The 17,372-nt window shown below is 37.6% G+C and overlaps 1 protein-coding gene across 2 annotated transcripts in view; it reads left to right on the forward strand.

Annotated features, from left to right (window-relative positions):
- Positions 1-17,372, forward strand: part of EXOC2 (exocyst complex component 2) — a 133,260-nt gene that overhangs the window by 28,139 nt on the left and 87,749 nt on the right. For both annotated transcript variants that reach the window (XM_061995977.1, XM_061995978.1), the window contains exons 5-6: positions 2,917-3,030; positions 7,925-8,049. In XM_061995977.1, the coding sequence (XP_061851961.1) occupies positions 2,917-3,030; positions 7,925-8,049 (239 nt within the window). The remainder of the gene's footprint in view (positions 1-2,916; positions 3,031-7,924; positions 8,050-17,372) is intronic.

Below are 17,372 nucleotides of genomic sequence, written 5' to 3' on the forward strand. Positions count from 1 at the left end.
TTTCAATACAGAGAGATGTTAAGACATTCAGTTTTAGTTACATTATTTCTCACACTATTTTCCCTGTCTCTCTACTTTTCATATCTGTCATCACTTTTCCTTGCATTTAATTTCTTTTTTTTTTCTTGTTTTTAAAAAGTTTTGTTTCATGCCCCTGCTGTAGTCATGTGCTACTGATGAAAGTCCTCTGTGCCATGTCATTATGTATGTAGGTCCTTTGTACCTGCTTGTGCTAATGGCCATTTGGATATGAATAGCAACTTGCAGAAAACACCTCTTGTTTCTGTATATTTGTACTTTTTAATGTGTCTGCCTGTAGATCTGCTTCACTTAATCTGTTGTTTGCTTTTTGTAATAAAAACAGCTTTAGCTATCTTGAAACATGTTTAGATTACAGAAAAACCAAAAGTAATAAATCATTACTTTTGTGTCTGTTCAAATGGCTTTTCATACATATTAAAGGTAATTTAAATTATATTGGATTGCTACCACCACCCAAGCTTGATCTCAAATGCCAAGTACTACAGGTTTGCATTAGCATACAGTGTACTCTGTATAGCAGAGTTCACCTATGTTGTCAGCATCATAGAGGTATTTTATTGACTTTTGACTTCAATATTGTGATACAAAAGTGAGACGGGGAATTTTTGGAATAAAATATTTCATTTGGAAGGGACCTACAATGGTAATCTAGTCCAACTGCCTGACCAAAAGTAAACTTGTTTTCACAGAATCACAGAATGGCAGGGGTTGGAAGGAACATCTAGAGATCATCTAGTCCAACCTCTCTGCTGAATCAGTTTCACCCAGGTCAGGTTGCACAGGAACACATCCAGATGGGTTTGAAAACCTCTAGAGTAGGACACTGCCCACCCTCCCTGGGCAGCCTGTGCCAGGGCTCCATCACCTTTCCTTGTATTCAATTGAAACTTCTTGTGTTCCATCTTGTGTCCATACCCCCTTGTGCTGTCACTAGGCACCACAGAAAAAAGACTGGCCTCATCCTCTTGGCACTCACCCTTTAGGTATTCATAAATGTTGACAAGGTTCCCCCCCTCAGTCTTTTCCAGGCTAAACAGCCCCAGGTCTCCAGCCTTTCCTTGTAAGGAGAGATGTTCCAGTCTCCTGATTATCTCAGTAGCCCTTCACTGGACTTTCTTCAGAAGCTCCCTGTCCCTCTTGAGCTGAGGAGCCCGGAACTGGACACAGGACTCCAGATGAGGCCTCACCAGGGCAGAGTAGAGGGGGAGGAGAATCTCCCTCAACCTGCTGGCCACACTCTTCTTGATGCATCCCAGAATCCACAAGGGCATATTGCTGGCTCATTTTTAGTTTGCTGTCCACCAGAACTCCCAGATCTCTCTGCTGAGCTACTCTCCAGCAGGTCTCCCAGTGCATGGAGTTGTTCCTCCCAGATACAGGACTCTGCCCTTGCCCTTGTTGAACCTCATGAAGTTCCTCTCTGCCCAACTCTCAAGCTGGTCAAGATCCCATTGAATGGCAGCACAGCCTCTGGTCAATCAGCCAGTCCTCCCAGTTTGGTGTCATCAGCAAACTTGCTGAGGGTGCACTCTGTCCCCTCATCCAGATCGTTGATGATGTTGTTGAATAAGACTGGCCTCAGAAACAATCCCTGTGGAACTTCACTGGCCACAGGCCTCCAACTTGAGTTGGTGCCATTCATCATCACTCTCTGGTTTCTCTCATTCAGCCAGTTCTCAGTACACCTCACCAACCACTCATCCAAGCCACACTGTCTGAGCTTTCTGATGAGGATTTTATGGAAGACAGTGTCAAAAGCCTTGCTGAAGTCAAGGTAGTTGACATCCACTGCTCTTCCCTCATCTAGCCAGCCAATTATACCATTTTTCGTGAGTAGTTTCTGAAGGTGGGATGCAGCTGGTGGTAAAGAATAATGTGGAGAGTTTACCTGATGTGAGTGCTTGGTGGAGTTAATATGGCTGTTAAGTGTGTGTCTGGACTGAGGGATGAAGATTGTCATGTTTTTATCAAAAAGTGCTTAAATATTTTTATTATACTGACTTAAAATAAATGGAATACATTTTCTGTATTACTATTTTAGAAGCTACTTGTAGTTTAAGTACAGTTGTAGAGAATCTGCTTTCACAAGAATTGGCTTGCATGCTATCTTTATGCATTGTAATACCAAAGAAAACCAAGCAAAACATGCTGTTTCTTACTTGTGACATGACTACTTTTCCTGTGTTTTGTGTACTATAAATGGCTAGATCAGTGTATTTTATTTTGAAAGATAATGACATTAACTCGGGATTTCTTTCTGTGTTAATATATAATGGAACTGTGCTCCTTATACCTTTCTTTATGTTTCTGGGGAACCTCTTCTGCACATGGATCAGTAGATGATGGTGGTGCAAGATCACTTTCAAGCTGTCAACCTGGTGCCATCCTGTCATTTTAGTTACTTAGATACTTTAGATATTTTTGAGATATTTGTGGCTTATAGAGTGTATTCTCATTTACTTGACTTAGTGTACTTATTTTCCTGTTTAAAAGGTAGAGTCGACTTTGAGTACATTCAGCATTAGTGGTCCAGTATTTGAATATTAGTAGTATCATGGTGAGCCTGTCTAGTCTTATTTTCTGAAGGCAGCAATTCTCTTTCTTTAGAAGCATTTTGTACAGGCAACGTTTCTGTCACTGTGTGTAATGGTAAAATCAAAAGGATAGAATTAATTTTACTGAAGTTGGATGTCAGTCTCTGCTGGTCACACTACATGTGTCTGTAATACCAAATTTAATTTCATGGTGAAGTACAAGTGTTTGTATTTACATCTTTGGAACATAATTTGGTTTTTATGGGTTTTTTTTAATGTAACACTTGTAAGCTGTTAACAAGAATATGTCTCACTGAAGAAATGAATATTCATTTTTCAGAGGCAGATTTCCTCAGAAAGATTTAGAGGCGCTGTTTCCTGGGATGAGTGCTGATTTCACTAGTGAAAACTTTTCTGCTGCCTGGTACCTGATTGAGAATCATTCAACAACAAGGTTTGTTGCTATCATGTAAATAATAGTTATAAATGCAAGTCACTTAATGATACATCTATCATATGATTAAATAACATCAGTAATTGACATTTACAGTAATAGACCTGTAGTCTCTGCTGCCGGTGATGCTTCTGCTTGGCTAGAATCATTGAGCAAAATGGCTGATTCATGTGGTTATGAGGAAAATGTTTTTAACTAGATTCAGTTTTTGGCATCTTCTCCCCCCCTACTCCCTTGGTCTGGTGGAAGTTCTCTTTTTTTAGGCTAAAGCCCTTTATGAGTCAAGAAGTCAGGCAGCATAACCTTAAATGGAGACTCCAGGTGTTAAATCACGACTACAGGCTTAGGATACGTGCTCTGAACAGATGACTAAGATTAAAAACATTAGTAGTATCAGTTAGCTTTTAGTTAACTCGTGTGGAAAATGCTGTGATAAAAAAGTTGTACAAGTAGGTAAGATCTTTGAGGTAAATCTCTTAAAATCTTGACCACTACCTTCTTCATTTTTAAATGTAGTTCATAATATGTACTTACATGAATGCATTACCTACGTATGTTTTTGCATGTGTAATTGAGTTCTGAAACTTTTATCTGCAGATATTCAGATAATACTGGGACTTATTTTTAGTAGAGATGATGAGCTTTTTTTTCTTGCTGTTTTCAGCTGAGTATTCTGACTAGCATTTTGAAGGGAAGTACCATTTTGCAGATTTATCTTTTTGTTGTTATCGGTAGAAGTGGGTGTTGGTTGAGGTTTTTTGTTGTAGACTTATTTGTTTCATTTGGGGTTTTTAGGGGGGAATGAGTGATTTTAGGATTTTCAGAAATAACCATTAATCTACTTGAGGAGAACTTTAATTTCTTCTCAAAGTGGTGGTAGATTGAAGACTCAAATCAACAGCAAATGGACATTATTCTCTAATACAACGTCTTTTGAAATCAAGTGACTAAAAAGAGGACTGATTCAAAGTGAATTCTATCAATCTGATAGCTTTGGGGATCATTGGGTTTTTAAAGAACAACAGACAGCTTTTGATACAGCTGCTACTAAGAAATTTCCTTTATGTTTAGCCCTTGGACTGTTACCATTTTGTTACTCATTCATGTGGCACTGCCAAGAGGTACGTAGGACAGATGAAAAATAATTGCAGAGCCATAGGGACAGAAGTGATGAACATGGGAGTCCAAGTATTCTGTTTGGTTTACAAGTGAAGGGGAAGGTTCAGGGAGCAGTGGATGCATCCTTATATATACACAGATGGCTGTACCCCTGATTTCAAAGGCAGAATTTTATACTTCTGCAGCCATGGATCCATTACTAAAGAATAAGGACTGCTAGTGAGAAATTAAATTAGTTTGAAAATATGGAGCAAGAGCATCTTGTCACCAAAGTGCAAGCTTGTTGGAAAAGGAATTAGGAATATGAGGGGATGGTGATAACAGCTTGCAGTTAAATGAAGGGACAGAGTGCTACATATGTAGTTCCATGGTGGCATTGAGAATGCTGTTAGAAATTTCAAAACCAGAAGAGTCTGACCTCAACTACTTCTACACACTCACATGCAACCTGGGAAACGAGAGGAGCCAGAGCTCCACATGTAGGAGTAGACAAGCATATCACTGGAAAAAAGTGGGATAGCTTATGTGCCTGATGTTCTGTGATGGAATGAAAAAGGCATTCTGAAAAAGATACCCAAGAAAGATGGGTTGACCTTTGTGCGAAGGAACAGCAATTAAATGGGAAAGTGAACAAAATCTTCCTTAAGCAACTTGAGGAAATCTCCAGAGAGCAGAGCCTGGTTCTTGTACAAGACTTTAACCTGATATTTACAGGAAGGGCAGCACTCCAGGAGGCTTGTAGAGAGTTCTGGGAATGAACTCTAGTATATCTGTTAGGTAGGTAATCACTTGTGCTGCTCTCCTGAGCCTGGTTCTTGCAGGTAAGGCAGATGACCTGGTGACTGGTGGCAGCCTTGGCTGTAGCAATCATAAAATAGTTGAGTGTAAGGCTTTATGGGGTGTGGGGAAAGCAAGCATCAGAATACACATCTGACACTGGGCAACAGAACAGTAGTACAGAAGAGAATCTGGTGTTTGTAACATGCCATAAATACTGATTGACTCTCTAGTACAATTAATCTTCTGTGGTGTATCAGCAATACTATGTTAATGTAAGATATATGGTTAATAATTCTGCTTGGTGTTATTCAAGCTGCAGTTGAAGTGCTCTACCCTGGTTTGGACGCTGCTTTAAGAACTATGAGACCTCAGCCACAAAAATAGTAGTATATCAAAATCTCTGGTTGTACAGCTTGAATGAATCAGGTGCTGTTAGAAAAGAAACAAAATTAACACAGAACGCATATTCTGAAATAAATAGCGGGCAGTTCACAGAAAGACATCAATTGCTCTTGATTTATCAAGAATAGAACAAGCTGTCTGATTTGCAAAAAGGAAGCTTTAGAATTAAGAACAATATGAGATGGTTTAAGCCCTGGAATAGCGTAACTTGGAAAGCTACAGGATCACCATCACAGGATATTACTGAGATTTGATTTGATAGTTAGGCTTAGGTATGTTTAAGGATACTGTGGATCCAGAAAATGAATGAAATTCCTTCTTAAAACTGATTAAATGTCTCTCTTCAACAGAATTGCCCTGGAATATGAACAACAGTAGAGTATAATGGTTATATCTCTAATATGACAATATTAGTCAGTAATATGTCACTGATTTCTGATTGTCAGTACTAGAAATTGTAACTTAATTGTATTGTCTTGTATGGCTCTTTGCTAACTACTGTGACAATGAGGTCAGCACCTGAAAGTCCATTCTCATGTAAATTTAAAGCTTCTTACTAAGATAAAACCCCATTTTTAACACTTTGTCTAGTATCAGCTGAAGTACTGCAATCTCTCTAAGTGTAGGAACAAAAGCTTTCATCAATCTATGTGTTTGCATGTTAACAGTTTCAAGTCACCATCCCCTCAGTCCAGCGGAATAAGAAGTATTAATTTTGGTTTTCAATGAAAGTTGAATTTTTGCATGTTAATTCAAAAGTTTTAAGTTTTATAAACCAATGTAGTGTTGAAGGTGCAAAAGCTGTGCACATCCCACAGGAAGAAAGGCTCAAAGGGTAGAGTGAATCCAATCATGTTTTAAATCTAATCATAAATAGCTTTTTAAATAAAGAAGCACCAAAAATGTTGGTTTTTTCCTTCCCAAGTCCAAATGTGTAGTCTTAGAAATATTCTGGAATTGTATCACTTTCTGTCCTATATCATTTGTGCTGTTTTTCTGGAAACACACGTAAATGGTTTAGTTCTTGTCCTCAATGTAACCTCAGATATTAAGAGTGTGAAATGTGTGGTGCACTGATGTTTTGGTTAGCTTGTGTCTGTTTTTTCCTTGAAGGAAATTCTTTTTGTGCAGTAAAAATAACATCTTTTTTATTATTTTACCCTGGCAATATCCTGACAAATATAAATAAACTATTTAAACATACTGTTAGGTCATCAGGTAACATGAAACAGTGCTTAAAGAGAGAGCTGTACAGATTTATTACTAGTTTGAAAATGCTGCTAGTAAGTACTTCTTGTATATATCCAAGCAGACCAATCCGGCTATTGAGTAATGTGATTTTTGTCCAGCAGATGGAATTGGTAAATAAAGCAAAATGTTGTGTCATCATCAGTATATAAAGGAAAATGCCTGTAAGAACAGCCTTGTGTGTTGTCTCCCTGCAGATGATAATAGCCATCTCAATGCCTGGCTGAAACTCAAATTCATTTTATTCTCTTGATGTGTCTTTTTCTACTATTGTTTAATATGGGCAAGGAATACTGGGGAAATTGGCTTATGTGTTAATTTCCTTACGTCATTGTTTCCCTCTTTTCACTGAGGTATAGTGCAGTTTTTTGTTTGAGTTTGTGCATTGGTTTGTTTTGTATTAAAGCGATGGGTTTGGCTTCCAGGTAGGAGAAGAGGCTTTAAGGATTAAAAACATGTGGTATATTTGTATTTCTGAGCTTGTTTGTGACAGTGCTTTCATAACAAATCCAGTAGCATAACTACTGAGATCATACTCATCGTCAGCAACAAAAAATGATATACAAGTAATGAATTAGTCATGACCTGAGACTCCTAAAATAATTGCAGCTGCTTGCCAAAAAAAAACCAAACAAAAAGCAAAATCAAATGCAAACTGGCAATAATCTAGAAATATTAGAAAACTAAGGTTAAAAAGACCCCCTACTGTCCAAAACCCAATGATGAATTGGTGATTAATATTGCCCTATGAAGTGTCTTTTAAAAACAATTCTGTGGACTATGTATAAAACCCCCATACTTTCATAAAGCAGAAATCTGATCAGCTTTTCTTTAGTTTTGCACTAATATTGTGTTCAATTCTAAACTGTATGTCCAAACCAATGTAAAAATATTGAAGGAATTCAGAAACCTAAAGTGAAAAAGTATTGTGAGCTAAGGTGCAGAGTTAAACAAATGTCATTATTAAAGGTAATTCTAACACCCAATAATTCATCTAGTGTACTAAGTGTAGTGAATTGTAATATCACCTATTTAACATCATAAAGACACTTAATTAAGAGCAATATTGCATGTTTAGAAGAAATTTCTTGACTAACTTGTATTATAGATAAGTCTACTCCATAACAAGCAATAGAGTCCTCCTTTTAGAATTAAAACTGAAAAACAACAACTCTTTAGACTAAGAGTAAATGGTCATTATCAAGAAGCACACTTGTTAGCAGTTATTGTTTAATAGTTGTTGCAAAAGTAGCTGGCTTTATTTTCCGGGTAGCCTTTCTGTGCATTTATTAATTGACCTTATTCGTTATTTGAGTGTCACAGGAGTTTTCTTGTTCATTTTCAGTTTTGATCAGCTCAAAACGGCTGTTGTGAATTTGAAGAAACAAGCCAATAAGAAAAATGAGGGGAGTCTAGCTTATGTGAAAGGAGGTCTCAGCACGTTTTTTGAAGCACAGGATGCTCTGTCAGGTAAAGATGCTTTGTATGAACTAAATACAGTGTAAAAGAGGATATCTGCATGTATGCTTTAATATTAAAAATATTGTTTTTCTTCACAGTCTCTTCTAGAAGTGTATAATGAGCCCAATGTCTGTGTTGTGTGGGTCACAAGCTGGGACTGGCTAGCTGATTGTTGCAGTATATTTGTAAAAGATGACACAAATGCATCTTACAGGAATTGAAGGCATTTGATGAAACTGCTTAGACCATAAATCCAGAAAAAAGAAAATGTTAAACTGATGATAAGGTGACTTATAAACTGTAGCAACATAAAAACTTGATTTTATGATGCCCTATCTCATAGTCAGACTATAATACATGAATATTCAGTACACTCTGACTTGGGAAACCAGATGTCCTTTATATTCTTCTTGCCATAGGAAAAGTGCAACACAGTAGTGAGATAAGTTTAGTTGTCTGGACTGTGGTTTTTTAATATGTCTTTGTATTTATTATATATATGTATATGTATACACACACATACATACTCTTTAAACATAAAAGTGTCTCTCAGGTGAAAGCTTACTGTGGGCTGCCATAGTCCTATCTAGTTAGGGACTGTGCTGGATAAGAAAGTGTTCTTCACAGCTACTGTATATTGCAGGATTATCACTCCTGATTATTGATCCTGCGTTATAGGTACCATGGAGTAAGAGAACTTGTGTCTACTCATAGCCTCAGCCAAGCACTTCCATTGGCTTTAGGAACAGTGCATTGAAGAAGCACCCAATTTGCTCCTAACTTGTACGCTGCTTGCTCACTGTCTGTTAGCCACTTCCAAGTATCAGGGAAAAGTGAAGATAGTGCTGTCTCACCTGGTGATCTGCTTCTATTACTGCCCCAGGCAGGTTAACCTGTGACCTGCCTTTCAGATGACAGCATTTTCAAAAGTAGTTGATAGCTTTTGTCTACCTGCAGAATTGGTAGTTTTTGAGAGAACGTTTTCCACAAATAACATAGTACTTCGATAGGGAAGACTACTTTGTGAGACTTCTGAAGGTTCTTCCTGTGAAGAATCTGAATTCCTAAATATTTTTATTACCTCACTCAGAACTGAACTATTATTTATCAGTTTTAGAAGACCTTGGCCTAAATCTAGATAGGCTCAATAACAGAATTATTAAAAGATTTAGTGGAAATACTGTGACATTAGTCATGGGAAAAGACAGTTTATTAAATTAAAAAGACATTTTATGAAATGGTAGGAAAAATGACAATAAGCTATCTGTAAATCTTAAATGTCGAAGTACTAATTTCATAGAATCATGATAGAGTGCTAGGGATTGGAAGGGACCTTTAGCGATCATCCAGTCCAACCCCCTTGCCAAATCAGGTCCACCTAGATAGGTCACACAGGAACGTGTCCAGGTGAATCTTGAAGACCTCCAAGGAAGGAGACTCCACATCCTCCCTGGGCAGCCTGTGCCAGGGCTACCTCACCTGAACAGTCAAATAGTCTTATGTTTAAATAGAACTTCCTGTGTTCCAACTTCTTCCCATTACCCCTTGTCCTGTCACTAGATACAACAGAGAAAAAAGGATGCCCCAACCTCCTGACATCCACCATTTATATGCATATAAATATTAATGAGACCCCCCCTCAGTCTCCTCCAGGCTAAACAGCCCCAGTGTTCGCAGCCTTTCCTCATAAGGAAGATGCTTCAGTCCTCTGATCATCTTGGTGACCATGCACTGGACTCTCTCCAAAACTTCCTTGTCCCTCTTGAGCTGGGAAGCCCACAACTGGACACAGCAGTAGTATTTTTTTACATCTTTTATCTGTATCAGTGTTCTTTTAACCTGAAATTAAAGTTTATCAGTCAGTACTTTAGATAAATTATGAACTCAGAACTTGGGATGTCTCCTGTGGTTCTTGGTGACAGTTTTCATCTGTAACCAAAATGGCTTGGTTTTTGTCTTCCTCCCAGTGAACTCCCTTAAGTGCTCAAAAGGAAGCAGACATGTAGCTTGTGTTGTTATAAACAGTGAATTAAAATAGTTCTAAGAAAGAATGACCTTGATGCCTAGTAGAAGAAAATTAGACTCGAAGTCTTCACATTCTTCACATCTCTTACACATTCAAAGCTTTAACACTAGGGTTTAAAGGATTTATCAGTACAGTATTTAGCTCTTAAATTCTGAAACCAAATTGTTAATGAGGCTGCAGTAGAGGTCACAGCTGCCTTCTGTAACATTTTAATATGCACGTTTTTGAAATGTCCTATTAAAAGTGTGTGCAGATGTGTTTCTGATTATTTTCAGTCAAAAGAAACCTCTTATTGCATAGGAATTTCAGCTTTGTAATGCAGAATTGCTTATTTGCCCTTTCTTCCTTGGTTTACATAACGTTGTCATGGGAAAGTAGCTGGAAAAAATTCTGTAACTTTTGGAAGACTTGAACCTGTGATCATTACAGAATGGTAGGGGACCTTTAGAGACCATCTAGTCCAACCCCCCTGCAGAAGCAGGTTCACCTAGATCAGGTTGCATAGGAATGTGTCCAGGCAGGTCTTGAAGACCTTCAAGGAAGGAGACTCCACACCCTCCCTGGGCAGCCTGTGCCAGGACTCTATCACCTGAAGAGTGAAATAGTTTTTTCTTATGTTTAAATGGATAGGTACAATCAACAGTGCAGCTGGATATGGAGAGACTTCTAGTAGTAGCAAAAAAATGAAAGGCTTTAATGCCATTATCTGGCCTTCCTGACAGATGTCAAAGCTTTTCTCCAGAACATTTGATTGCTACAGTTTCACAAAGGGAAGATGACAAGAATTAAGTGCAAGTGTTATTATACCATTGCTCTAGAGAAACAGGTCAGATGCAAGTTTAAAAATGCCCATAAAACAACAAACAACTCCAACAAAACCACCAAACCAAGGCACAAAACCCAAACAACCAAATTCCCGTAAGTCTTAGGCAGGCAATTAAACTCTGTAACAGTAAAACATTAAACTAAAAATCCTGCCATACTCTATGGTGATTGTGCAAGATAAATAGAATGACAATTTTCTGTCTTACTTATGTAGGGATTAATTTGTATCTCTGGTTTTCTCCTTGAAAAACACACAACTAGAATTTGTGTGCATTTTAACAGAGCTACATGAAGAATAGTTTCTTTGTAAAAGCTGAAAGATTGTTTTAGAATAAACTCTTAGGCACGCAGCCTGGGCCTGCAAACTTTCCTTATTTGATGCTGAGCATGCAACTGTCACAGATGAAAAGTGACCCAAGGGAAAATCATTATAGAATGCATCTAAGTCTGTCTTCCAATATGATTTAAATTTCCTGAGCTATTTTGTTTGGGATTGGAGTTTATTTCTTTTCTTTTTTGTTTTGTTTTTTTTTTTACTCCTTTTTACTCCTTTTTTTACTCCTACTGCATTTTATAAAGATGCATTTGTGTTGGTGAGCAGAAGAGTAGGCTTCTAACCCCAATGGTTGTGCTTTTAAACTGCAGATCCATTCCATTGTTGTAGAGTGGAGCTATCTGTATATTTCTCCTAAATTCCATCCTTACATTTGTACAGGATGTTACTTTTTGTGGGAGGCTCATTTTCACTTGCTTTACTGGGTGCTTCATCTATGTGCATATCTGTCTACCCCTCCTTTTTGGAACTCATACACATTTAACAATGTTACACATACATGAACTTGACCTGGGAAACCCTGAATTACTGATTATGGTGCAGCTTTTTTCTTTAGTTGGGATAAGTAACATCAGTCTGATTCGGTGTGCTATCAGACTAAATTATTCATTTACATTACTATTAATATTTTCACAAGTAATCAACACAAAATGTAAAAACTTATTCTGAGATATTTCTTGTATTTTGTGATTTGGAAACTGTTCACTAAGAGCTCAAATAGGCTAGAACCATTGCTTGCTTGGTTTAATTTCTTGGAAAATAGAATTGCCTTATCAGATCCTCATGTCTCTCTGCTTGTTAGCTTGGCTGACAGTTTGACAGTGACTTTGCTGCGGAGGAGATGTTAAACAGGAAGTTTGTTTCGTCAGCTGAAGGGAGCTGTAAACTGAGCTGAGGGGATCTGGGCTCACCTCAACTTGACCCACTTGTCAATGTCGGGGAGTTCAGCTCATTCATTTCCCATAATTCTAATTGCAACCTAGAAAGTAGCATTCCTAAAAGGGCTGCTGTTTATATGCTTGTAGACAAGTAATGTTTTATTGTCCTGAGGAGGTCATATTCAGCACAGAAGTCTTTGGAAAGTTAGCAAATTAATTTACTTTCAATATACTTTTTCCAGAAGTACTCCTTGCAAGGAGCCTTAGGCTGCAGTTTCTTTTGTTTAAGTGAAAGGAAAAAGATCAGGAAATGCCCACTTCAGTTGCTCAATTATACAGAAACATGCAAGTATGTAATTTGTACTGGCAAGTAAAGAAGATACTGTGTTGTCTTTGAAACAGATAAGTTGAACAAATTTGAGGCTTAGATTTATTTGACTTTCCAGTTTGCCGTGGCAACAGTTTGTCTTGTGCAGTTACAACTACAAACTCCCTTGACGTGATTTTCAGAAAAAATCTATGCAAAAGAAGCACTGATGACTATTGCAGCACTGTTGTTTTGGTTTTTTTTTCCTTTTCCACTCCTGTTCAAATGTGTGGCCTGTGGGAATACCAGCCTGATGAGGAACTAAGACTGAAGTTGGCTTTTTTTCTAATATCTTAATACATAAGCTAGGATGATATTTACCTGGCTGAAATACTCCTATATCTAGTCAATGCCTGGGTTGGTTTGCTTGTGTTTGTGTTTTCATTTTCTATAGAATATTTTTACACTTCATCCTCTAAGGGGCAGAATAGGATGGATATGCCAGTGATCTAGGATCTGATTCAGTATGAGTAAGTGTATTCTGTTGCTGTTATGTCTGTTAAAATAATCTTCTCTGAAAGTAAAGCAATGGAAACCACTGAATCTATGTTCAATTCTGAGTCAGAATGGGAATTTGACAAACTAGAAACTGATGCTTTATGCAAAGTATCCCTTTGCTTCTGGCTTTTTAGGAGTTATGTCATGTTGGAATTTAAAGGGAGTACATACAGGCAAGTTTTCTATCGTGATTCTGTTTGCAGACTACACTGTCAAATTTTGAAGTGGTTTTACAGTGCTAGCTCTTATCATAGTTCCTTCTCTTTTGTCTTTTTGTCTACTTTTCCAATGAAGTGCTAGTCCGTGATTGGTTTTGCTAGGTAGTGTGACATGAGACTGTTATATCAGGGTTTGCTGTTGTAAGACACCTAATTAACATTTTTGCTTTACTTTAGTCTTTGATAGTTTGTAGAGGTTAAGAAAGAACAGGGCCATGGAAACAAGCTGGCAAGGATAAACTAGGATGCTTCATGTAACTGACAGCATATCAGTCCCTTCAGAGTAACAGTTTATGGGGACAGTAGAGAGGCAGGTTAGATTACTTCAGTTTCAGAATGAAGATCATGCCCCCAGGCAGTCACGAAGCAGTAGCTGATGTGGTGTAAGCTAACTAGCTTTCCCAGTGGATGCTCATGTCTGAAGGCTTGAGTTATCTTTGTGCTACACTTAGACAAAAGCTGAATGAGAAGCAGTAACACTATCATTGCTATGTATTTTGTGCTTAGTTTATGGGTCTTACAATATTTGTGTAATTTAAAGATAGGCATGCTGATTTAAGTTTACTTGTTGAAAACTTGTCTACTGATCTTGCATTGCTATTGAACAAGGGGGACATTGCAATGAGCAGTGTATGTTGAGAGAGAAATGACCTGACAAAGGAGTGATAGTGAAGTATCTTAAGTGGTAGTAGTATCTAAGTAGGTGTTAGTCTCAGGTGGATGTGTCATCTTCATGCAACATCTACAATCAGTGTCTGTACCGTACCAATTATTATCTTAACTTTTGCTGGTTTAGAGTTGCATTATGTGAACCTGATTGATAAAAGGCATAGCCTTGTGTAGAGAATGTTTTTTGTCTCATGCAAGAGATGATCTAATTTCAAAAAGTGTGAGAGACCAGGAGTTGTCTTAGTCCAGTGAAAAAATTCTGTGCCCAAGACTACCTGGTTTTATGCAGACTGCTCATATAGCTTCTTTTAAATCAGTAATTCTTTTAGAGACATAAGCTAATTGCTAGCAAATATCTCTAAGTGGACGTAGTCACGGCAGCTTTTTTAGCTACTATGTGGCTGTCATGTTTTATCAATCTGTGTTTTTCAGGTAAATGAAAAGGTTTTTTTGTTTGCATTCAAAAAATAGTACAGCATGAAAAAGAAGGAAAATTATTTTTGCAGTTGCAGTATCTTAAGTAGCAAATACTGGAGTCGTTTGTAAATGTGCAAAAAATTACTTGTCATTGAATTTGAGCCAGACTTGACCTACAAGCCATAAAACCTTCTTAATTTCATGTTATAGCATTCTGTTTTCATTTTTGTACCACTTTTAAAATACATCTGACATTTAAAAGCTACTTTCATTTCTGCCACTAGCTTTCATAGATCCAGAAGGTTAGCACTGTGTCAATAAAAAGAGAATAGCATTTCTCATGCTCTAAAATTCTGAAGTAAAATTCTGAAGGAAAAAGCCTGGGCCCAGTCTGGGAGTTTTTAGTGGATCCATAAGCAGAATAATAAACCATGTTTTCCTGTCTATTTCTGAGATATTTGCCTAGAAATATCACACTCACTTAAATATAAACTTCTGTGAGTACAAAGTTATTGGGCCTCACAATGTTGTTACACTGTAATTTTTTGTCTCCCATTTCCATAAAACTTGCCTTCCTAGTTGGGTTTTTTTTAATCTCTGTGTCTATTGTCTTTGATTTTTTTTTTTTTTTAATTTGTTTCTTGGCTACTGTAAACAAGCGTGAAAAAGTAATTGCCAGAGAAACAAAATTCAAAATGACAATTAAAGGCAGTACTACCTTTACTTCAATATTATGTATTTTTTACTTGGATTAGCAACGTTTACCAAAATGAAGCCAAGTTTGCCATGCTATTTGCAAAAATGTCTAAAAGTCTTTGGGGAAAAAAACCCCAACCCAAACCAGAAGAAACCTTAGCAGTATTGACTAATGGCCACAGTGCAGAAACTTTAGTTTTTCTCAGTTTTCAACTTGCAATTACTACTATTACCAGCTTTGTTCATGACATGCAGTCTTTATGTATTGCTTTGCTCATTACACACAGTTATGCACTCCTGTTGGATCAATCCAGAAGAGTTTTTACCCTACATAAGGGTGCTGTCCTCATCAACAATCTTCTTATGTTTGCTTCAAGTTACAGAAAATTGTTACTCTTTTGATAAAGGAAACCAGAAGTGTTTTTATTCATGCTTTGGCATGAATCCTGGCAGCATGTTAATATGTGTTCTTTCATCCCTCTGTGCTATGGTACCAGATTCTTCAGAAATATGTTGCTGAGTCAGTCTTTAATTTTTTTATATCTTTTTCCTCTTTATTTTTGGCATCTAACTAAAAGGCTTTGGTTCATTTTGGGTACTTTTGTTCTTTAAAAGTATGTCTATAGAAATGGGTAAGATTTTCAGGTATACCAAAATTCCTTTTTAGCCATCTTTTCATCAGAAAATGGTAGAGATCTTCCATCTGTATTGCTTTGAGCTTAGTTAGGCTGAGGAAATCTTTAGAATACCACTTTTGGTGCTTATCTCAAAATATGCTATAAAAATGCCTAATGAGTAAATCAAGAGTGAAACTTAGAAGTTAAAAACTGCATGATCCTGGCAAATGTGATTTAATTAGTTAGATTTACAGTTGCCAAGTAGACAACCATATCCTTCCTCAGATTAAATAAAATTATTTTTAACGCAAGCAGCAATGAATTAATAGCAGTTTTTTACCACAAGGCCTGTGCTATGGCTTATTTGCCAGATTGAACTTTGCATGTGTTTTGACCAAAAATAACCACTTCTGAAGCATTTAGTCACAGGTTAGAGATTGTGAGCTCTACAGTTATTTTCTTTACTATTACTACTTAGTATCTTACTGCAGCTCTGAAGTTTGCAAGCCTTTAAATATTTTGGCTTATCCAGGAAATTTGAATGCTTATTGGCAAAGATGATACAAAATACAGTTACTTTTTTAGCCTTAGCAGAAGCATCTAAACCTAGCCTCTCCTCATCTGTATTGATTGAATGCTTCTTGTGGTAAAGCTCCTCAAAAATGGTCAACAGACTCTCTGAAGTTTCCAACTGCTGTTCCAACATGTATAGTTTGTATTGGATAAGTCCAGAGTAACTGGCAATTAAGGAAGAATCTTGTCCATCCTTTCCTTCAGGTCTTCAAAAGCGTAAAATGTTCTCTTTGCTGTTTATACTGCAGCCAGCAATGAGTTGAGTCTATGAGGTTGCATTTGAAGGTAATCTTAACTGCTGGCCACTGTGAGAAGTGTAGGCTGGCTTTCCACCCATCCTTGGCCATGTGCTCCTTCCATTTCCATTATTGCAGTGGTGCAGGTGAGGCAAAGTTTAAACAAGCTCACTGTCCCAGTTTTGATTTGTGCTGAATACAGAGTTGATAACAGATGGATGCTTTCATTATTGCTGAGCAGTGCTTGCACAGTGTCAAGGCCTTTTCTGTCTGTGACACCACCCTACCAGTGAGTAGGATGGGAGTGCTCAAGAAGCTGGGAGGGGACACAGCTGGGTCAGCTGACCCCACCTACCACAGGGATATCCCGTACCGTATGACATCATGGTCAGCATATGAAGCAGGGGGAAGAAGGAAAGGGGGGATACTCAGAGTGATGGCATTTTGTAACTGATATGCATGATGGAGCCCTGCTTTCCTCAGGGTGCCTGAATACCTGCATGATGATGGGAAGTAGTGAATGAATTCTTGTTTTGCTTTACTTATGTGCATGGCTTTTGCTTTACCTATTAAACTGTCTTTGTCTCAATCCATGTGTTTTCTCATTTTTACTCCTCTAATTCTCTCCTGCATCGCACTATTGGAGAGTAAGTGAGCAAGTGTGTGGTGCTTAGTTGCCAACTGGGGTTAAACCATGATGCTCACTGATCAATAAAGAAAAATCTCTTACCGATTTAATTTTTCGCCACATCAGCTGGCTATGGCTGCCTTGCAGCTGTGTGATTGCAAGATCCTGCAAAAGGAAGCAGGTGGATGCAAGAGGACTTTAAAGCTATCTTTAAAAGCTGCCAGCATGAAAAGTTATATTCTATCCTCTGAAAGGAAAAGTAGGGAATGGTATTGCTATTGTATATCCTTACCTAAAGGAGATGAGGAAGAGAACTGCTTTGAAGGAGATATGTTTTAAAACTTTCAGGA

Source organism: Colius striatus, chromosome 4, assembly GCF_028858725.1.
Source record: "Colius striatus isolate bColStr4 chromosome 4, bColStr4.1.hap1, whole genome shotgun sequence".
Taxonomy (NCBI): Eukaryota; Metazoa; Chordata; class Aves; order Coliiformes; family Coliidae; genus Colius; species Colius striatus.